This window comes from Pipistrellus kuhlii, unplaced genomic scaffold (genome assembly GCF_014108245.1).
Source record: "Pipistrellus kuhlii isolate mPipKuh1 unplaced genomic scaffold, mPipKuh1.p scaffold_m20_p_6, whole genome shotgun sequence".
NCBI lineage: Eukaryota > Metazoa > Chordata > Mammalia > Chiroptera > Vespertilionidae > Pipistrellus > Pipistrellus kuhlii.
Window position 1 is genome coordinate 27459117 of NW_023425562.1, and position 23914 is coordinate 27483030.

The 23914-nt window shown below is 38.9% G+C and overlaps 1 protein-coding gene across 5 annotated transcripts in view; it reads left to right on the forward strand.

Moving 5' to 3' along the window:
- The window catches only part of PIEZO2 (piezo type mechanosensitive ion channel component 2), a 309124-nt gene that overhangs the window by 161355 nt on the left and 123855 nt on the right, over window positions 1-23914 (forward strand). For all 5 annotated transcript variants that reach the window (XM_036418633.2, XM_036418635.2, XM_045574327.1 and 2 more), the window contains exon 5: window positions 15542-15704. In XM_036418633.2, coding sequence (XP_036274526.1) covers window positions 15542-15704 — 163 coding nt within the window. The remainder of the gene's footprint in view (window positions 1-15541; window positions 15705-23914) is intronic.

A 23914-nucleotide genomic window follows, 5' to 3' on the forward strand; every position in this document is an offset into this window, starting at 1 on the left:
GCTTAAACAACACAAATGTATTACTCACAGTTCTAGAAGCCAGGAAGTCCAACATCAAAGCACTAGCATTTCATTGTCTAGTCAGTAATTGCTTCTTGGTTGATAGATGACCATTTCCACTATGAGAGCTCTTGGGGATCCCTTTCACAAGGGCACTAATTCCATTATGAGGGTTCCACCCTTATGACCTACTCATTTCCCAAAGGCTTCACCCTCTAATGCCATTACATTAGGGATTAGGATTTCAATATAGTTTTGAGGGGACAAAACCATCAGTCCATAACAACTGTCCATACTTCCACACCACCAGGAGAAAAGTGAGAATTTTTTATAGCTAAGGCTTTTACCTCTATGTGATATCATGTAATCACTACTCACTAAACTTTTCTCATACAATAGATCAAATTAGCTGTTTTGTTTGATTTTCCAAAATATCTGTTTATACTTATAAAGCTGGAGATTAATATATCTATGTGTGTGTGACAAAAGTAAGTGATTTACATTGCTTTGGCTGTTGAGAGCTATACACTGGACTTTGGCTTCTAAAAGTAATTAGTTTGACCTTTTTTATTCAAGCACATTTGATATCATTTAATAAGTGCTTGATGAAGAGATCTATTTTTCTTCTAGAAAAAATGATGCAATCTTTCATTACACTTCTCTTTCTTTCAAAATATGACTGGAGGAAAAAAGTTCTGATTTGTAACCTTGATCTTTTGCTAAGTTGTTTTATTATAACTAATACAAACTGTTTGAGTTCCTGAATGATAAAGATCAGGTTAACTCAATGGTTAACTTGGCACTTAGCTCTATACAAAATTAGAGGTAACAGCAGGAATGTTTCAGGTTTCATTAGTGACATGACCAAATGAATTGTAGAATATATCGCTTAATGTCTAGACAGCATGATGAATAATAGACAGGAAATTCATGCTGTTTGATGTGGAGGTAAAATTTGGATGTTGAGTCCATAAAATGGTAAGCTTTGGAGAATTGTATTATACTAATGATCAGATACTCATAAATATAAGGTTCATATTTCTTATTTGTTATGCACCTTACTTACAAGTGTGAAATAAGCTCTTTCAAAGCTCTAGCTATTATAGAATGTCTTTGCCACAGCTTAAACAACTTAGCTAAGGACCAAGACATTATTGCTTAAACAAAGCCACATTTTCTATTAGGCATATTTTATAGGCACTGTTTGATTTTTTCCCATCAGGATCCCTTAAAACGCATCATCCTAACTGAACAAAGTGAAAACATTTCCTTCTTACTCCTTTCTTCTTTAACTATCTTTACACAGGCACTCAATCCTGTCTAAATTTACAGAGAATGTTTGCTTTAGCAATTAGCATATTGCACCATTTCTATGCCCCAGTAGTTTGAGTCACAGAGGCAATGTATAAAGAGGATTTAGAGAAATTAAGTAACTTCTTTACATACTAAATGCTCAGTGCATGAAATTTGTGCATGGGTGTGGTTCCTAGGCCTGGTTAGCAATGGAAGCGTGAGCATCTGGCATGGAAGGGCAGGTCTCAGCTGACCTCTGGGTCCTGGAAAGCAAACTCAGTCTCCACCCACATATTTAGTCAAGTTGTCTTTCAGTCACTCCTTCCTTCTGCACACATTTTAAGTTTGTCTAACATGGAAGTCTGAATTCAGCCACACTTTCTAGCATCCCTCTCTATCTTGAGCACCCATTGGGTCATGCATTATTGTCAAAATCTTGGCATTCATAGGTGTTTCCCTTGCATCAATTCACCCAATTCTGACACCTCTCTATCCTGATTACACATACAATTTCTCTTAGATAAAACTTTTACCTTCCGGATGGTATTCATGGCAAAACAGAGTATTATATTTATGAATGGGGGCTTAGCAGGATGCCTTATGCAAAGTAGACACAAAACACTTGTTGCACTGAATTTTATGGACAGTTTATAAGCTAGAACTCTACCTACAAGATATTTCATCTCTACTAGTATAACTAAGGACATGCAGAGCTCGCATCAGCCTAAGGAATACAATTCTATAGCAGGAAAATATTTAAAGAGAAAATATTTTATGAAGACTGACATTATTTTCTTCCTATGGAAGAGGGAGGATACTTTAAATACTAAATCATTTTATTTCATAAAAGAGTTATTGCTCTCACTTCTGAAGGACCATATCAAATAATTATACTTTGTTGGTAACAGATTGTATTTTACTTTGACCATAAAAGCACCATTTTAGAAGTCACCCAAGTACGTTGGAACATGTACTTAATGCCATTAGAAGTGGAAAAAAGCTAAATATAATTCTAGCAGCGCACACATTAGTGCTCATGTCTATTGGAGTAAGCAGTGATGTTTGGTAGTTTTAGTTTTTCACATGAGAGCCTTAGCACTTGGGAATCAATACTACATCATTCTATTGGCAAGGAATTAGGAGAGTGGCTCATCTTAACCTGAGAGGTTGATTTTTTGTTTATTTTTTCTGCAGAAGAACAGACCAGAGAACCATATAATTTTGGCCCTGTTCCCCCCCTTACTCTTGTGGTGCAGTAGAGGGTGAACAGAAGCAAACAACATTAATGGTCTCTTCAAACATGAGGCGAGGTGGTAACAAACACATAAGAGAACTGAACTAGCATTGCATATCTCTACTCTCATCTCTTGAGCAGGGTGTTATTTGCTGAGCAATTGGTAAATGCTGATCATTTAAGTCATTATATAGAGTAAACGAGAGCTGTCAGAGAGGCCTCAGGAGGAGCTTCAAATGGCTTAATGCTGTTCATAGGCCCACTTGCCATAAACAGAGAGGAAATTGTTTTTACTTGGTCATCATGAGAAATGTGTGGGTTTCAAGTCCTCTCTGCACTCTGCTCTGACCAGTGAAATATATTTACTTACAGAGCCATGCAGATAATCAAATTCCATGCCGGAATGAATGCAATTTCAGTGAGTTTGCTAGTCTTTTGCATCAGAACAATAGTGGATGTAGATGGTCTTTTGGGGAGGATAAGCATCATCTGGTCCTTAGAAATTTGAAACCAAATGCTCAGGTTTTGCCCCTAATTGTGTGTTCACCAGCACTTTCTGGAAAATAGGTGTTTAATTTTTTTTCTTTCTAAATTCTGTTTTAATGATTACATGCAAATACTGTCCTTATCAAGGACCAACAGAATTACCTATGCAACTTTGCATTTGTTTTCACCTTTTCATGTGGCTGATTTGTCTCCTCAGCAATATTGGAAGTGCCTAGAAGAGTAGAACTTTATAATATCTTAATTTAAAAAAATGAAAAAATCAAACAAAAAAGATGTTAAAACCAAGATCTGTACTGCTTACCTATTGAATGCAAAGGCTAGTGGGAGCTGTCACAGCAATAAAAGCAAAGATGGAGAGGCAGGGACAAGGCTGGGTGAGTCCTTCAATTCTCTGAGCCGTATCTTTTTTACTCTTTCCTGCACAGTAGCCACAGGTGGCAAACAATAACTGACACGCACAATTCAAAGGAAATACAAGATGAAGCTCTACTCTTCTAGGTGTTCAATTTCTTGAAGAAAAAATGGTAGTAAGCTATAAATGCTGTTCCGTTGACTCATTCATTACTAGGATAGATCACCTGAGTGGTTATTGTTTATGTCCACCACTACCTCCCCTTCCTCCAGGAATGCTGGTGTGTTTTACAAGTCATCCATCCACACATTGCCCAGAATTACTTTTAGAAAAGGAACTCCACCCTGATAAATACCGTATTTTCCGGTGTATAAGACGAACCCCTAATTTTACAGTTAAAACATAGGGTTAGGCCTATATTCGCTGTATAAGACTACCCCCCACTTCCAAGGCAACACTAGTTCTTTTTTTAATAGACCGCCTCTCTGACTCTGGCCAATCTGACTAGACTTTTTACTAGAACACAGTGTCATCTTATATGCTGGAAAATACGATAAACCAAACCAAACCAAACACACCATCCTTTGGCCAGAAGTATCAGGTTCAGATAAAACCGACAGGTCAAAGGGAGCATACTCATTCCGGTGGCAATGCTAAGGTCTATTTCTAACTAAAACCTTCTGAGTTGTTTGGCATCACACAGTCACCAGTCCCACTCAGGCCCTGACTCTGCACATGTATTTTCCCTTCAGCACTATCTTCCGGGCACCCTGCCCTGTTGGTGGCTCTAGTGTGGGAGCTGAGCAGCCTCATATGGTGCTTGACTTTCTGTACCAAACAATCCAGGAATAACCCAGAACTGGTGGCTTGTGAGAGCCTGGAGGACACACGTTGTCTCTGGGAAAATAAAACCTAACTGAGGCTTTAAGGGAAGAAGAAACTAGGTAGAAACATGGGCCAGACTCTTTTCTAGCAGAGAATTTCCTCTCAGTAAGAAATGGGAAGGATTATGGAATCTACAGACATATGACATTACAATATCCGTGTCCCAAGGAAGCATGAGGGCCAGCACAGTGCCTGGCACTTAGTAGGCACTCAAAAAATATTTAACTGAAGAGCTTAAATTGCTTGAAAAAAATCATTACAGAATACACAGCTTTTATTAAACATTCAGTCCCACCAAATTTTCAACTATAAAAAAATGATAATTTGTTTTACTATTCAATACAGAGATACTTATTAAGTAAACTAGAGGCCCAATGTACAAAGATTCATGCAAGAATGGGCCTTCTTCCCCTGGCTGCCTTCATTGCCTTCACTCTGGCCAGAGCCACGAGCCACCTTCCTGCCTTCTCACGCTGCTCAGAGGCTCAGAGCAGCTGGGGCAGTACAGCTCAGTGCCTGCCTATGCAATTAACCTTCCATCTTTGTTGGGTTAATTTGCATACTCCTAATTGGCTGATGGCATCATGAAGGTATGCTCAATTTGCATCTTACTCTTTTATTAGTATAGATGCTTCACACACAGCATTGAGGTAGGTATAAAGAGGATAGGAAAGAGGCATAAGAAATGTCCTCATCCTGAATTGCTCACCTATTGTCAAATAGATACCCAAAAGCTCAATGTCAATATAAACTGCATTTGTGTTAATTCTCAAGGAACCCAAGACCATAGGTTTGGACAGGAAGGGAGAGATCTAATGTAGAAATCTGGTTTCATCTTGGTGAATTGAAGGGGTTTAATTTTGCACAGAGAAAGGGGAAGGTTTGTGAGGGACAGTGAGTGACAGGAGCAAGAACAGGGGTGGGCATGACCTCCATGAGCATCCCTGAGAACTTGGGCCTGGGTAGAGCAGAAGGCTCCTATCCTGAGAATAGGAGAGAAAGACACACTGTTCAAATCTGTAGACATGCAAATCTCAAAGGCCACAGCTCTCTCTAGGAGTATGTGCTTTACTTGTTTATTTATAAAAAAATAATGAACCTTTGTTTAGAAGCAAGTCCCTCAATAACATAGCCATAATCCCATAAATCAGTGATTTTGTAATAGGTCTTGAACTGTTAAAACATAAATTCCCAGAACTTTCAAGCAAAGGGATTCCCAAAAGAAATCATGTCCTCTGCATCCAGCCTTGTTAATTTTATCCTTGCCATAAATTTTTCTACAAGGGAAATCCCGTGGGAGAAGCCAAGGAGGCAGCTTCTATGAAAATCTCACAGTGAAATGCTCAAGGACCTCTAGGACCATCTTTCTTTCTGAATGTTGATATGTCATAGAATAATTTGATATGTCATAGAAAAAATACTATGTTTTGGTGTAATTTCCAACAGTTGCATATTTACAGATGCAGCTTGATTTGTATCAAATGCTTCTATTGTTTCGTCATTTGCATTGTCTCAGATTTTGGTTTTCCTCTAGTTCTACTCCATCAGTTAAGGGTCAAGATTGGCTTTGTCATTTCTGATTGGGTTATTTCAGCACTCTCTCAATCTCAAACTCCCAATCACTCTTTCATCAGCTTTATTCAGGTATAATTTACATGCAGTGAAATTCTCCCCTTTTTAGGTGTATAGTTCTGTGAGTTTGACAAACATGTATAATCATGTAACCACCACCACATATATATCTTCATTGTACCAGAAAGTCTCTGCCCCTCAGGCAACCACTGATCTGATTTTTGCTTTTATAGTTTATCTTTTCCAGGGTGTCATGTGAATGGACTCATTAAGTATATGGCCTTCTGCATCTGGTTGCTTTCACTTAGTATGACATTTTCTAGATTCATCCATGGAGTGGAAAGTATCTTTACTTATTCTCAATGGTATTCCATTGCATAGATCACCACAATTATCCATTGACCAGTTGTAGATGTTTGGGATGTTTTCAGGTTTTAGTGATTACGAATAAAGCTGGTATGAGCATTTACACAGGTTTTTTTAAATATAATTTTGTTTCTCTTACTCCAGGAGTCTCTCTTTTTTTCTTTGGGACCTTATTTATTTATTATTTTTATTTATTGATGACATATTACAGCTGTCCCCCATTTCTCCCTCTTTCACCCCCACCTCCACCCAGCCCCAGGCCTTCTCCACCATTTTCATGCCTGCAAGTTAATAATCGCATTACTTGAAATGCTTACTGAACAAACTTTTGAAAACTAAATCACATTTTAACTACATGGAAAGGATATTTAGAGGGATCCTTTGGCAATTCTATTTGTAGTGTAGGCCATCACACTATAATTTGTGATATACAAGTTAAATTTTTTATTTCTTGGGTTTACCTGACCTGAACTCAGCTGGCAGCAGAAGGGAGGCCATTGCAGTTAGTGTGAATTGTTCCCGGTGTATGTGCTAGGATGGGGCCAGTGTCCTAGTACCTGTGGCCAATATTACATCCTATACTAAGAAGAGCCTTTCTGAAATCTGGAAAAGTATGAATTTCGAAATACATTTGGCTCTGAGAGATTTGCAGAAAGGATTTTTATTATCCTTATCTGTGCACAACACAACCTTATCCGTATCTGTGCCCTACCTTTTAAGTAGAACAGGATTATGCTACAGAATGATTTTCAAGCTTTATTTTTTTTCTTTTTCTTTTTTACTGTGACCACACTAATCTACTTTATGTCATTATTCAGTACAATGCAAATATATACAGTTTCAAAAACAATATCTATTCTTACTGCATGTAATGGACTGCTATATTTTTGTTCCATTTTATTCTGCTATATTTCGTGAAAAACAAAATGCTGGTGGGTGGCTATTAAATTTATTTTACAATAAACTAATTAGTCATGACCTGCAGTTGGGAAATCATGAGTTGCAGGGTAATGCTCAGCATGATGGACAATAGGCCTCAAAGCAGATTAGAAGTTTATCCCGGTGTGAGCTGCTCTCTGTGTGTCATTCCCTGCAAGATGATGGGTGCTGTTTCTTATGACTGTCTCACTGACAAATGAGAGCTGTTGTGCTTCAAAAATGTGTGTGGGTTAGATTCATAATCCTCACACTTCTGATCAAGCAAATGGAGACCCCAAAATTGTGTCTTCCAATAACCTGGAGTAAATTGCCACCCCTCAGAGTATGGGCTATATTTCAGGCACAGTAGATCTCTGGAACTAGACTGGCCACAGGTGAAGGTGGTGCTGAGAAAGTGGAGATCTGAGAGGAGAGATGGAGATGAACTAGCCCCCGTAAGAAGTCAGGTGTGCCCAGGAGTTGAAGTGAGACCTTGACTGGTGATTGGTGGAAAGGCCCTGGGGAAGCTCTGGCCTCTTTCTGTGGGGCACCATGTCTGCGGGCCTGCGGTCAAGCACCGGGTGTTGAGCCTGGTGGGCTGTGGCATGGAGTGGAGGAGAACCAAGGTAGGTAGAACCCCTACCTCTTCCTCAGCCATCACTGCATCCACCTGTGAAAAGACCTTCGGGAGCAATGGTTCTGCTGTACTTGCATCCTCCAAGTCATGCACAGGTATCTCTGTGGACATTTCTGACTCAGAGCTCTTGAAAGTCAGGGATCTGGAAAGAGCCCCCATGTTAACTCTGTTGATACAGCACACGCCAGGACCTCTGACCTTCCTCTAACTGCTGGTTATTACTCTGCATTTCTTTAACTTCTTGTACTTGCCACACCCTTCAAAACACATCTCTGACTTGGCCAACTGAGGGAACTGCCCTGTTACCTTTTTGAGGCACCATTAAATAGAGTTAATAGTTGCCCTTTTAAAAAGTATATATTTTTATTGATTTCAGAGAGGAAGAGAGAGGGAAAGAGAGGTAGAAACATCAATGATGAGAAAGAATCATCAATTGGCTGCCTCCTGCACACCCCACATTGGCAATGGAGCCCACAACTTGGGCATGTGCCCTGACCAGAAATCAAACCATGACCTCCTGGTTTCATGGGTCAATGTTCCACCACTGAGCCATGCAGGCCAGGCAGTAGTCTCCCCGCCTTCCCCCACCCCCCCTTTTTTTTTTTTAACAGAGATTCCCACAACCAATATAATGTTGCCTTCTCCTGTCTGCAGGAATTTATTTGCCTCATATCAGCCTGTCCCTTTATACAAACACCACGATAGGGACAGGCACAGTCTTACTTAGCACTGCCTGCCTAGTACCTGGGACTATGCCTATGACCTAATTCAGTCCACCGAGCCAAATATCAACAGTACGACGATTGAAATTTCTTTTGAGAGCCAAATTTTTGAAACTTAAACTTCTTCTAACGCCACTTCTTCAAAATAGTCTCACCCAAGGCCCTAATAGATACCCACATGTGGCTTGGGAGCCACAGTTTGCCGACCACAGACCTAATAGATACCCATCCATATTTGTTGAATTAAATTAGTAGAAATGGGGTTTAATTTGAGGTCTTCAAGTCCAAAGTTCATGCTGTTTTCTTTATTCTGTGCTGTTGTCCAGTAGTGACACACAAAGCTTCTTGTTTATTTCTGATCCCATGTTTATGAAGGAGATAAACGTACTACTCTGTTGCATCTGTTGCATATCTTATCGTTTTCTGAATAAAATTAATTTAATCTATTTCTCCAAGTATTTTGGTGCAGTAATCCAAACAGGAGGGACCTGTTATGACATGTTGTATTTATTGCCAGTGTGATTTAAGAATGGAGATTTCTGTTTGTTTTCATGTGGTCCTTGTAACCTCATCTCCAACAGAGCCTGGTAGTTAACCAGCTGGACAGTTAGACCCATGTTTTGTCTTGAACTTGGAAGACAGAGCACTTAGGATGTGCTCTGGATTGTGCAGCTCTGTTTTTATGAATGTTATGGTGGAGTTTTCTCTTTTGTTATGACTAAATGATTAGGAGACTCCAAACAATGAGCTATTGAAATTTGTGTTGTGAGGAAGAATGGAATAGCCTTTGCAAACTCAGAGAAAATAAGTAAGAAGAAGACGAATGCAAGAGGCAAGGCATGTTTGGAGCAGAGGAACATGGAGAGAGTCATTGAGTCACTGTAGGTTTATCATTATTTCTGACAACAATAAGAAAGTATTTCTGAGGGGCTTTTGCTAGGGCTTTCTTTGGTGATATCCGTATTGTCACAAAATCAACAAAAATGAAGCACATGACGAGTTCTCAGATGACTGGAGAGCTTTTTTTAAGGATTTAACTTTTTTTTTTTTTTTTTAAATCCTCACCTGAAGACATACTTAGAGAGATGAAGGGAAAGAGAGAGCAAGAAATATTGATGTGGGAGAGAAACATCAATTGGTTGCCTTCTGTACATGCTCACTGGGGATCAAACCCACAATTCAGGTATGTGCCCTGACCAGCAATCGAACTGAGAACCCACTGGTGCATGAGAAAACACTCAACCAACTGAGCCACTGAAGCCAGGCATCAGATGCATGAAGAATCTGACAAGAGGTGAGATGATCGAATAAACTCTATAACCTTTTACACAAATGTTACAATTGACAAATTTGAAAGAGCACCCATGTTATTTTTGAATGGGCCACGTGCAGAAAAGGAGGGTGAAAAGTTACAGTGATAGAAACTGCATCGGCAAAGACCCAGAAAGTGGAATGAATATGTTACTGCCCCAGAACGGCGAGGGGTCTAGAAGAAAGGTACACGTTTGAAGGAACAAGAAGTAAAATTAAACACCTGAAAGTTGAACACCAGGTAGAGGACTTTGGATTTGATGTTAGTGTTTTAGGGTGATTTTAAGAGTGTTGCCGCAAAGTCATATGGCCAAAGGAGTGAGTTTTATTTTTACTGTTTTGGACTTTAGTTTTATTTATTTTTTGTTTGTTTGTTTGTTTGTTTGTTTTAGTGTTTTGATAGCAGTACTGATGTACTGGTGAATGTTGAACAACCAGCTGTCTAGGGGGCAAGTACCCAATTTTCAGCATTGGCCTGCTCCCATGACATAAATACTCCCACTGTGGTCTGTTTCAAGCTAGTCATATACTGTCACTGAACACAGAGCCAGACCCAGCCAGCTGTAGCTTCCCTGAACAGCCAAGTGTACAGGATGAATATGTGACAGTCCCCTTAGCCTTTAATTCCTTTTCTCTTCTCTTCACCCCTGTGAATGCCCTCCATCAAAGCAATGACTTTTGGTCTCTTAACGGGCTCTCTACCTTATAAATAACAAAGTGAAAAGCCAGCAGCAACACACTGCTATGAAAATAAAGTGTTTGTTACAACAGCTTCTCACAATGAGATAAATGATTAAAATAGTCAAGCAGTGTTTTGATTTTAAAGTATTCACACACATCCAACCACTAATATAAAAAATATCCTGAAAATTCAGCACCAACTCACACCTTTAGGTAATTAGAAATTGGCATTTAATTGCCATTTTAGTGGTAGAAATTCATGGAAACGAGCTAATTGTTTGGATTCTCTGATGCTTGCTTCAACTGTGGATTCCCTTGATCCCAATATTGAATGTGGTTCTCCATAAATGTTACATTACTCTCCAGAGTTTCTAATCTAAATCTTTCTCCATTCACATGAAATATATTAGGCCTGCTATCATGACTTGCTGAATGAAGTCAAATATTAAATAAAAAGTAGCCTCTGTGGCTATTGTTAAAACATATGTGGGAAGCAGTTGAAATCAGAGTCCTATCTCTTTCAGTGTTTTTACGGTTAGATATACATTCACTTGATTTGTCTGCCCTTAAAGTGATTTATTAAATCTGAGTGACTGGTGAAGCTGAATCAGCGAGCTGGGCTTTTGCTTAAGAAAAACAGAAGCAAACATAGACCCTCTCTCAGTGATGAGCTTCAGAGGCCACCAGAGAACTAGGTACAACAATTCTAATAGTTTGTATTCGTTCAATAATGCTCATTTGATATTTTAATCATTGTGTTGAGATTCAATTGAAGTTGACCTTTTTATCAATTCTGAAACAAAGGACTTGTTCCCTCCAAAGAGTGGCACAAATGGGAGTTTTCTTTTTGAACTTTTTAAATGATCTTGGTCATGTTTGTACCTGGATGCTCACTGTCAGCATTCCCTGAAACTGTGTCATTTTTCTTGTTCCTTATCCTCAGTCTCACTGCCTTCTTGTTGTGGATTTTCCTAGTCATCATAAAATTTTAGACTTGGGAAGACCCTTAGAAATCATTTTGTCCATGAGGAACAAACTTAGGAAAATAATTTTGTCATGAATACACATACCTGACTTACTTCTTCACTGGACTTGGACAGAAAAATTGTAATTTAACTTAATTAATGAGTCAATCAGGCCAAATATAAGCATGACTATTATGGTATCAGTTGTTTATAATTTTTCTCAGGCTAGGTAATTGACTTAAAATTCTTTAAATATGCTCTACAGAAGAAAGTAGTATGACTGTTCTATGAAAAATATGAAGTATGAAAGATATACTTTTGTATCTACCAATTAACCTTCAACCAGTATAAGAACTTCAGCATTACTAATATAGTTGACTGTATCCTTCGCCCTCACCCAGAAATATTGTAGTTGTTGTGTGCATTTAGTTCTTTATGCCTGAATCCTTAAGTGATTAACATTCTGAATGTTTACTACTTTTATCCTTTTTTATTTTTCTCAATATTTTGTTTGTAAGATACATAGGTCACACAATTTATACAAGTTTGTTGATTTATAGTATTTATTTTATCTTATGGATCTATTCTAATTTAATCTATTTATTTTCTTCTTGATGGATATGTAGGTTATTCCCAATTTCCAGCTTCCTCAATTCCCTTTCAAGTATAAATACACTGGATAAATAAGATCATTGACGATAACAAATTGGAAAGGAAATGTTTGCCTACTTAAGAGAACATGATGTTTTAAGCAGTTTAGTACATACTTTTATATATGAAAAAAATGTAATTTAATATGCCTGGAAAACAGCGCTATCTAGGATAATATTTTAGGGAAAATGTATACATAGATATTATTAATTTATTTTAATACAGGACTTCTATGCAATACCTGGTTAGCTTAGTCCCAAATGTAGAATTTACTACAAGTAAATTTTAATTTATTGTTCAATGCCTGTAATGTATACTTATGATTACTTTAGAGGGCATCCCACATATATTACCTATGCCATACACTGTCTCTGAATACTAATTTACTCTTTTGAATGAGCCAACATATGTGAGAAGAAAACTCAAATCTACCCTTTCAGCCATAATGTCTCTCCCAAGCACAGACCCCATGTGGCTCCCAGCATGAACTGAGTGAATGGATAGGTATTTGGATGATTGGGTGAAGGAACTGAATGAGAAGTCATTGACTTCTAAAATTAATAGAGGCCCATTAAACAAATATATAGGAATTAGCTACACGTTAGTATAGTTTCCTTATTATCTATTCATTTTGACCAAATATCTAGACCCATGAGCAGATCTAACCAAACATTTTTGAAAAATCTGTGCCATGAACATTAGCTCAGCAGAATATAATAAATATTACATACAACTTTGAAGAAATGGTTTTAGTCAAATAAATTTGGGAAACAGAGGCTTAAACAAACACAAATATATTGTTTTTACTACAGAACTTCTCAAGTACTTTACTGTAGTAATATGCATTGTGATTTTCTAACATTTTTTGAACTGAAGACTGTTTTTTAACTTTTGTTTTGTTTTAATTAATAGCATTTCTGAAGAATATATAAAGTACAATCAGATTAATGCACTTTAGTAGGCACCGGTCTAAACAATGAAGAAGGGAATTTTGTTGATAAAATGCTTCCCAAATCATGTATCAATTAAACTATGACCCATTCATTATACATGCTCTTCAGTAGATTCCTCAGTTTTATTGTTTCTACAATGGTAGTATTTTGAGTGCACTGCTTTGTTAACTCAGCAAGCCAAGAGTAGTAGTTAATGGGTTAGCACCTCTGTCGCTGAAAGATTCCATTCTAAATTGGGATCTCAGCCCCATCCTGGATCCAATAGCTGAATTTTCTCACAGTAGGTGGGGTGATTGCTTTCACAAACTGCCTCTATTTACTCCCTCGTATGTGTGCTATGAAATGTCTCTTTTAGTACAGCACGCAGAGCTAAGACTAAGTCTATTATCTCACAGGGACTGTTTGCAAATTGGGAGCTTAATGCTGTCCACAGATAGGACAGGCTCAAGGCTCAGCACTGGCTTCCTATGTCTCTGTTGTGGTGCAGGAATCAGCTGAGATTGTTAGCTTTCCTTTAAGAACTCTTTCCCCCTCAACTCACTTAAATGGTACTTTCCATAGAATGCCATGGTCAGTTTGTTTCCCATGAAAGAGCTATAATAACCTATCCCACCAAATCCATCTTGACCCCCTTTCTTCTCATTCTAATGAAATTAGTTCTCATTTCTGCTGTACATTAAAAGTATACAAAGAATCTACATTTGTTTCCTATGGTAAAATCAATCATCAATGTCATTATACATTTAGTTTAGATGAAGTGTTCTTAATCAAATTCTCTTACTCTTGTCCCAAAGGAAAGAAATTTGCCATTTAAAACAAAAAAACAAAAAACAAAACAAACAAACAAACAAAAACCTCTGACACAACCATATTTGTGTTATTTATGGAGGTATATTTTCTATTTCATTGTTCAGAAAAGGGAAGAGCCATTTGTCAAGATAAAGCTTATGCAGTGTATGCCCTTTTCAGACCTCTTTTTTTTTTTTTTTTTTTAAAGGAAATTAGATTGGTTTGAGGATTTTCCCCTGGAATATCCTACATTAGAATACTATCTGTTTCTATGACATTAGGGGAATTAGTTTGCCATTTGAAGCCTAATTTTTTTTGTATCTAAAGGAGATTAAATAATAATGCCTAATTCTACATAGTGGTTAGTTGGATTAAATAATATGTGTCAAGCTCTTAGCATAAAGCAATTGCTCTATAGTGGTAGCCATTGTTACTACTTTTTAAATTTACTAACATGTCACTAATGGTTATTTCTAGGGGGGTGAGGCAGTCTTTCTATTTGTTATTATTTTATGTTTTAATCATAATATCTCTCTATATAAAAGCCTAAGTAACCGTTCTGCATTTTGACCGTTCAACTGTTTGACCAGTAGCTATGATGGGCACTGACCACCAGGTAGCAGATGCTCAATGCACAGGGATAGAAACATGGAACAGATTGATGAGTCTCAGAGGGATGGTGGGGAGAAGAGGATGGGAAGAGATTAACCAAAGATTTTATATGCATACTAGGGGTCCCTCAGCCTAGCCTGCAGGGATCGGGCAGAAACTGGCAGTCCAACATCCCCCAAAGGTCCCGGATTGCAAGAGGGTGCAGGCCAAGCTGAGGGACCCTGCCAGCACACAAATCCCTGCACCTGGCCTCTAGTATAACATATGCAATGTAAACGAACATAACACAGTATGTATTTAATTATATAAAGAGTATATGAAAAAACATATATATTTACATGATATATATTCCTATCTTTTGCTTCCTGTCTCTAAACAAGTTTTATTTCTGATAACATTGATTCACTTTCATTGGACTCAAATGAGATAAAGAAGGCAAATAGTGTTATCTCTTTGGCACAGAGGAAGAACATATGACTCTGAGAAATCCTCCAGTGGAATGCAGCTAGTCGATGACTTACTGACACTTGAACCCAAATTTCTAATTTGAAGTTCATTGTTAATTCTCAAGACTAAAAGAAAAAAACATACTAGTTTTACATTTCTTGGAATAATATGGGAAAAAATCAACTAAGTATTACAAATAATGAAGAGATTCCTGAACTCAAGGATTATATTAGCATTTTCTCTACTTTTTCCCTTCTGGGCTTTGATTTATGTCTAAAGTAAAAGCTCTCTTAGCCACTAGTAAATGCCTAGTTTTTAACTGCTTCAGCTAGAGTGCAAGCACCTTTATCTGGACCGGACATGTTGTTTATTTAGTGATATAGTTTATTAGCTTGTTCTGAGAGTGAGCATTGATTTAGGGGTCTTTATAATAGTTCCAAAACTCCAGAGAAACCGTGGAACCTTCCTAAATATTAAATTACATAAGACTCTGAGGTCAATGAAAAGCTTTTTGGTACCTTTGGAGCAGAAAACAAGGTATCCTTAGTTTTAAATCATTAAGAAGATTCAAACGTACTTTATGCTAATTTAACCATGGAAATATAAAAGCAACTACATTTCCTCGCCCTTTTCTTTCCTTCCACAGCTTAAAGGGAGCTGACGCTGGCAATGGGATCAGAGTGTTTGTACCTGATATTGGGATGTTCATCGCTAGTCTGACCATCTGGCTCATCTGCAGAAACATCGTTCAGAAACCAGTGACAGAAGAAGCAGCACAGTATAACCTGGAGTTTGAAAATGAAGAATTGGTAAATCTGACTTCATACATCTTTCTTTGATTTCTGAGGGCCTTGACCCTTAATACGTGTGGAAGACTAATAGTCACAGCTACATGTGCATAGTGCTGTATGCTTTACTGTGCTTGGCTTAAGTCTGTGTAGTCCTGATGGGTATGCATTATCATCAACACCTTGTCTATGAGGAGACAAGCGTATGGAATGGAAGTGTCACCCTTCTTGAGGCATTCATCCCCTATGGCCAGGGCTTGACCCAGTGTCCTTTTCACTCCCCCAAACTCTCACCTAATATTAGCTCAGATGGGTAAGCTTTTACATTCATAGTATTATGGTCCATTCGTCTAGGAACCTTAGTTATTGCAAAATATTTAGAGAAGTAGGAACACCTGGTAGTTTTAGGAGAAAGACAATTAATTTCACCTATAAGGGAAGCTTTTCGATCTGTGCTCTTCAGGGAAATGTTATGTAAACTAAGAATGCTTTGGTCAAGTTATTTTAAAGTACTCCAGAGAAAAAATATATGCATTTGGAAAAGTATAAGAATTTTTTAAAGGTAAAAAACAAACAACAAACTGAGTACCATGTATGGTATCTTTGAGCTATGGTTTTTACGGAGAAGGGTTTCAGGAGTAGCTACTGAATCAGGGAACATGTCAAATTTCACTTCTTGGCGAATGATGCTTGTCAGATAACTTCTTACACTGCCCCCACTCCCACCCCCAACCAGTGTCTGCTCCTCATTTTGCTCTTCTCCAATTTGAGAGGCAGTAGAGTAGATTTTAAAATGTCAAACCCAGGGTCCTCTTAGGATAATAGAAAGTGAAGTTGTATGGTATGAGTTGAGGCCAACCCACTCAAAAATAATCCTTTTGTGCCATTTGTACAAAAATGAATAACTTACAAAAGCTTCTTCTAGAAAGAACTTTTGTCTCCAGGGTCAGATGCTCTTTTGCCAGAGGACAGGGAAAACCTACATTGACCCACAGAGGATGGATTTTAGGTTACAGTTAAGTTCATGCATTTGGTGAAGAAGGTTCTCAAAGCCCTTACAAAGACCAATTCTAAAATCAAGTTTCTGTCCTAGTTACACCCAATTCTCAAAGACAGACTTATGGTACCTCTCTCCCACTTGAAATTTGTTTAAGTATCTGTGCGCCATTTATTATTAATCATATTATTTAATGATAATAAGAGGGGTGGCTAGTCTAAACATTACTTATTTGGGGCTTTGAAAACACTGTCATTATTATGAGGTTGATATCCTCTCAACATCATAATTTTGGCCTAATTTAAATAACAACCTGTATTTTCTTAACATATTTCAGCCCACCAGGTAGCCTGGGAGGAGCAGGCTAGAGTGTGAATCTTCTGAGATAAACCCACAAGGATTTTTTTTTTTCTTACATGTGAACAATCTGTCTTGAGTCTGAAAAGAATAGAAGAACACGGCCAAAATATGCAGGGGAATTTATTTTATTCTGAAGGGCCCAACATACTTCCTGCTGCTTATAAATCTTGGCGTTTGTACTCTGGACTGTTTGGTTTTTGGAGGATCCTTTGACAGAAAAGTGTTTGCTGGCATTGCTTCTTCTTTCATTTATCTCAGTAGAGCAATGGCAAGATTAATCCACTGGTGCCTGGGAGAATTCCTTTTCAAATCCAGCATTGTTTTAAAGTAGCAATTAATCCCCAGAGAGGACTCTTAAATCTCCCCTAATCTTCAAGGACTTGATGATGATCTGAAATTTGCTGTTTCAAAGGGCACCACAAATCCAAGGACCCCCTGGAAAGCCCCGGGGGAGGTGGAGACTGGCAGCAGGTGGGAGCCTGACTTGCTCTTGCAGTGGACAGAGAGCAGACCTCAGTGAGGGAACCGGTTCCTCATTGCCATAGGAGGTTCTGTTTCATCGGACACCTCTGCAGTCTTGTTGTGTTTGTTTGTTTGTTTGTTTGTTTTTTCCATTTTAATGCATAAGCACATCTAAAAGTCAGAACTGGGATAAAGATTCCTATTCCTAAATCTTTAAAAAAAAAAAAAAGAGTTAGGTTATGAAAAGTAAATTGTGTAGAAGAAAACATTATCCAATGAAAACATTATGTAATTTCACCAAACATATATTAATCTTGTTTATTTCTAAACTTCTAACTTTATCTAGCTTTTTAATGATATTTCAGCCTTCTTTATGAATCAAATGGTATTTTAATATAATGTTAAATTAAATGTATAAATATCTATTTAAATAGGGATTTTTAGTCATGACTTGGTCTGCTTAAAGAAGAATCTTTTAAATAGTCTAACAAGTCAAAGATGAAGGACAAAAAGAATATTCCAGTATAGGCCATCCACCACCTGTTAATATTTCAGGAATGCAACATTTAGGTCCTGTTAATATCATTTAGAAATTCATTCTGAATCTCAAAAACTGCACCAGCCTTTTTAATACCCAACGTTCATTAGGCAACTGTGGCACCTGCATTCTGCCACATCTGATGACCAGCGGAGCAGTGCTCTGAAGTTTTAGCTTTAAGATTCAAGTTACTATTTTGTTTTAAAGAAACAAAGAATGGAAGAAATTGACCTTTTTCATTGTCTCCTAATTAGGCATTTGGCATTTGCTCAGCTCTCCCCTGAGATTTAGTCTAAAGTCAAGGGCTTTAAATTTTCTAGATCCTGTTTTCTGTTTTCATTTTTTTTTTTTCAACACAGACATAATCATCTGAAACATGGCACTATTCAGAATGAGAAGCTGGATGGCTGCCCGTTGCCCTGTCAACCTTGCACTCCATTACTTTTGTTGCTTCTCAGGATCATCCTCAGAAGCTGGGCAAGAATCACTGTCACATGTCCCCCAAAAGGCAGCACGCTTGGTCTGTCTTCTCTGGGTTAAACCCATTCATAATCGGGGTATAGCTTTTAATTCTAGTGATTTTAGATGTCATTCATTTAAATAAAGGAACATTTTTAGTTGCAGGAAGTCATTGGCCCACCATCTTCAAGAAAGCTTCATTATTACAGTGTGAGTGTCACTAGGAGTGTTAATTGGAGAGACTAGTTAGGCTTGGGTCCATGACCAGCTTTATAGCCCACAATATCTACAGTGCCCTGGACACCAGGTGAGGGCATGGATTTCCACTCACCTGGGAGCTTATCAACCTGACAGCCAGTCAAAGGTAGCATTGTCACACAGAAGGGCAGGGATATTATTATTATTTTAAATTTTATTTTTAAATTACAGTTTACATTCAACACTAGTTTTTATTAGTTTCAAGTGCACAGCACAGTGGTGAGACAACCACATACCCTGCAGAGCGATCTCCCACCTGGCGCATACATAGTCAATACAATATTACCAACTATCTTCTCTATGCTGTTCGTGACATTCTCATGAATATTTTGTGACTCTCAGTTAGTACTTCTTAACCCCTTCACCTTTTTCACCTGATTCCTAACCCCTCATCCCTCTAGCAACCATTAATCAGTTCTCTGTATCTATGAGTCCTTTTCTATTTTGCTTATTCATTTATTTTATTTTTTAGAGTGAAGTCACATAGTATTTGTTTTTCTTTGTCTGACTTATTTCACATAGCCTAGGACCCTCTAGATTTATCCATTATGTCAAAATGGTATGCTTTCATTCTTTTATGGCCAAGTAATGTTTCCTTGCATATATGTACCACCACTTTTTTATCCACTTGTCTATTGACGGACACTTGGGCTATTTCCATATCTTGGCTATCTATGATAAGAAAAGCGTAATATGCTAATTAGACCCGACATCCTCTCAGGTGTTCTTTGGGATGACCTTCCAGATGAAGCCAGGGCTTCCAGGGAAGCCCAGGTCCCAGGTGCCAGAGGCAAGTTGGTGCAGGCAGCTGGGTAAAGGAAGGCCTACTCTTGCATGAATTTCATGCACTGGGCCTCTAGTTGTAAATAACGCTGCAATGAACACATGGGTGCATATATTCTTTCAAATTAGTGTTTTGGGTTCCTTTGGATATATACACAGTAGTGAAATTGTGGAGTATAATGCAGTTCCATTTTTTTTATTGTTTGAGGAATCTCCATAATGTTTTCAATAGTGGCTGCACCAATCTGCATTCCCACTAACAGTGCACGAGGGTTCCCTTTTCTCCACATCCTCACCAGCACTTGTTGTTTGTTGATTTATCCTAGAAGAAAACATAGGCAATAAAATCTCAGACATTTCTCGTAGCAATATTTTTTCTTATATATCACCTCAGGCAAGGGAAACAAAAGAAAAAAAAATAAACAAATGTCACTACACCAAACTAAAAACTTTTTTGCACAGCAAAAGAAACCATCAACAAAATGAAAAGACAATCCACTGAGTGAGAGAGCAGATTTGCCAATGGTACATCTGATAAAAGGTTAATATCCAATATTTATAAAGAACTCATATAATCCAACACCAAAAACAAGAACAGCAACAAAAAACACACCCAAACAACCCAATTAAAAAATGGGCAAAGAACCTGAATAGACACTTCTCCAAAGAGGACATACAGATGGCCAGTAGACATATGAAAAAATGCTCAAGGTCACTCATATCAGGGAAATGCAAACTAATACCGCAATGAGATATCACCCCATACCTGTCAGAATGGCTATCATTAATAAACTGACCTGGGCCGAAACCGGTTTGGCTCAGTGGTAGAGCGTCAGTCTGCGGACTGAAAGGTCCCAGGTTCGATTCCGGTCAAGGGCATGTACGTTGGTTGCGGGCGTAGGGGGTGTGCCAGAGGCAGCTGGTCGATGTTTCTCTCTCATCGATGTTTCTAGCTATCTCTCTCCCTTTCTCTCTGTAAAAAAAATCAATAAAATATATTTAAAAATAATAATAAAATAAACTGACCTGGAAATTTGTAAAGGTTCTGAGGTGGGGCCCATCCTAAACCTAATAAATCAGCATCTCTGGGAGGTAGGAGAAGATGTGAGGTGGTAGTAGGACAATTTCTTTGAAAGCACCCTAGATCCTGTCCTCCTGGCAAACCTAACTAGTTACTGTCTGCTAACTCAGCTTGCCTTTACCTGTCCTTCCTTAAACTTCCATTACTCCATAGAAGGTGGTGGAAAGCATACATCTGCATACTCACTTTTCCAAATGAAGCAGGGGACGATTTAGACAGCTCTTTAAAGTTTGGATAAAGAATTTTCCTAAAACAAGTGTAGCAACAGAATAAAATATTTGCTTTATCTGTATTGATTGATTTTCACCTGAGGATTTTTTCCCCATTGGTTTTTAGAGAGGATAGAAGGGGGCAGGGGAAGAGAGAAAGAGAGATCTTATGTAAATCACATAAGACTTACATAACATGCATGACACCACTGAAACAAGTGCCTTTGTCTCCCTGATTGCTTGCCTTTGTCTCCCCGATTGCTTGCTCCCCCGGGGGACACTGGGGATGGCATTTATCTCCCGCAGTCAGTCACAGCACTTGCCTTTTTCTGCCTTGGGCTCTTCTGTTGAGATGAACCCATTCTGGTAAGATAAACTGTTAACTTTTAATTATAAACAATGAATAAACAACTCATGAAAAATGTACTTTAGAAGAATACTCCCTTTTTCTCCCAGTTCTTTTGACTCATTATTTGTGACTCTGATAAACTTTAATTGAAATGTCCTCAATCACCTGGTTTTAAACACGCAGAAGAGGAAAATGGACTCAGCTGCAGGAAAAGCTCTCGTCTAACACCTGAAACCTAAAGGAGGCTCCACAGACAAATCACTTCAGTCTATTTCCCAATTAAGGGAGTCTGCCTTGGATATGAGTCAAACAAAGGAGTCAGATTGTGCCTCGTCAGCTGAATGTGGAGCCTTGGCTCTGTGGTGGCAGATGTCAGCCAGTGTGTGAACTGGGCCGATTGCTTCAAAGACCCGCATGGCAGCTGTGTATTCCTGCAGGCCCTGGGTTCACTCCCAGTATTTCTGATTTAGGAAAGCTTGGGAATGTACCCTCATAAACATTCCTAGGTGATCCTTAGTATTTGTTACAACCTGGGTTGAACCTTTGAGTGCTTGGTGGTAAAGAAATATGGACGTTTGGGTTCTACCAAAAGTTATTTGTTTGTTTGTTTGTTTGTTTGTTTGTTTGTTTAAATATATTTTTAATTGATTTTTTTACAGAGAGGAAGGGAGAGGGATAGAAAGCTAGAATCATTGATGAGAGAGAAACATCGACCAGCTGCCTCCTGCACATCCCCCACCGGGGATGTGCCCGCAACCAATGTACATGCCCTTAACCGGAATCAAACCTGGGACCTTTCAGTCTGAAGATTGACGCTCTATCCACTGGGCCAAACCGGTTTTGGCAAAAGTAATTTATTGTGTCTTCCAAATGTGAGTGGAAGTGATCACTAATGACTGTTGGGGATGGGGCGTCAGGGGAGGCAACAGTGAGATGAGATGCAGGGACTACTATGTGTTTAGGCTGATCCAGTTCAGAGAGGAATCTGAGCTGCAGGCAACTGAATTCAGACCTCTTAGAGCTTCCTCTCATGATATAAGAGGCACAATCATAAGAAATGTGGGTGTGCATTGGCTATAGGGGCTCAGTGGTTAGAGTGTTGGCCTGTGCATTGGAGGTTCATGGGTTCAATACCTGGTCAAGGGCATATACCCAGGTTTCAGGTTTAATTCTCGGAAAGCAACCAATCAATGTGTCTCACATGGATCTCTCTCTCTTCCCCTGCCCCCTTCTATCCTCTCTAAAAACTAATGGGAAAAAAAATCCTCAAATAAAAATTAATCAATACAAACAAACAAAATCAAACATTAAAAAGATGTGGAAGAGATGTGGGTGCATTTTGAAGTCAGTTACTTTTAAAAAAGGCTTCTTAAAGGATTTACATTTCTTCAGCAAAGTTTTAGATTTAAACATGGACAATAATGACATGTAATATTTTATGTGGCTTTTTAAACTATAAAGGGTTCTGCTGGTCTTTAATGTCCAAGACAGCGTAGGAACCAGGGGCACTAAATCAGTCTTTATAGCTACTCCTTCTCAGCTTCAAGGCCAGAATCAAGTTGTACTCAAAAGCAGGGACAGATCACAACCGTGACTGGCATGGCATCTTGTTAGTAAATACGTGGGAGCGAGCCAGCGCTCTGCCTGAGCGGCAGTGTTTATACTGCACCCAAGGAATCATTTAGGGGAAGAAAGTCGGCCTGAGAATAAGCCGGATGATGTGACTAATGGCAGTTCTGGCCCCAGTTTGGACGGTAGGGGCTCACAGCGTCAAACACAGCTCACTTTCGGCTCTCGCTCAGCCTGAAAGCTTTAGAAAGCATTTCCAACGAAGGGCCTCAGGGACTTTGGTACAAAAATGCCAAAAAGCCTCAAATACAGTGGTATGTTTATAAAAATCGCAGGGGCCCTAGTCATGCCTAAGAGAGGTAGGGGAAATGCATTTGTTTAACCTCACAAAGTTCTTGACCAGAGATTTTTACTCGATTTAATCTACATCCGTAGCACTTCTATAATTGAATAATAAGTCATTTATTCTGAAAGTTATGAGTGTGTTTCTAGCTGTGACCCAGGCAGCTCTGGCTATGTTCTCTCTCTCTCTCTCTGTCTCCTTTTTCAAGTGCAGTGACTGAAGGTTTTGGCCACATTTCCTTCATCACGGAGGATTTTTAATGCATTGCTCACCTGCTATGAGGGAATATTAAGCAGCAGGAGCCCCATGAGCAGATCCTTTATGTGTGGATGGTGGTGTGGCTGCCATAGCAACGGTGTCACTGGATTGACCCCTTTTCCCCCTTAACTCTGCTTGGGAAAGACAGGCAGGTGGGAGGAAGAACTGGCGTGTGGGCTGGGGCCTTAGAGCTGAGAGGGGAACAGGATGGCCCGAGGCAACGAGCTGTGGATTCTGAGTTCCCCCACACACCTGATTTCCTGCAGGTGTTCCCCCACAAACCCAATTTTCCTCTGGACAAAGAGATGAGGATAAGGTTGGATGGACAGACTGGTACCAGGGCGGGGCAGCACCTCTGTAATCTCATCAGACTCCTGACATTAAAACCTTCCACCTGCCAGTGAACCACCAATAAACATCTCCTGCTTTGCCCTCTCCAGCGCTCCAGATTGCTGTACTAGCTGCCCCGTGACACCTCCTAGGAGGCTGAAAGGCGCCTCAGAGTTGAATTTCCCCAGCCCACTCCACTTCCTTATTGTCCTCATCTCCTCAATAAAGACAAAAC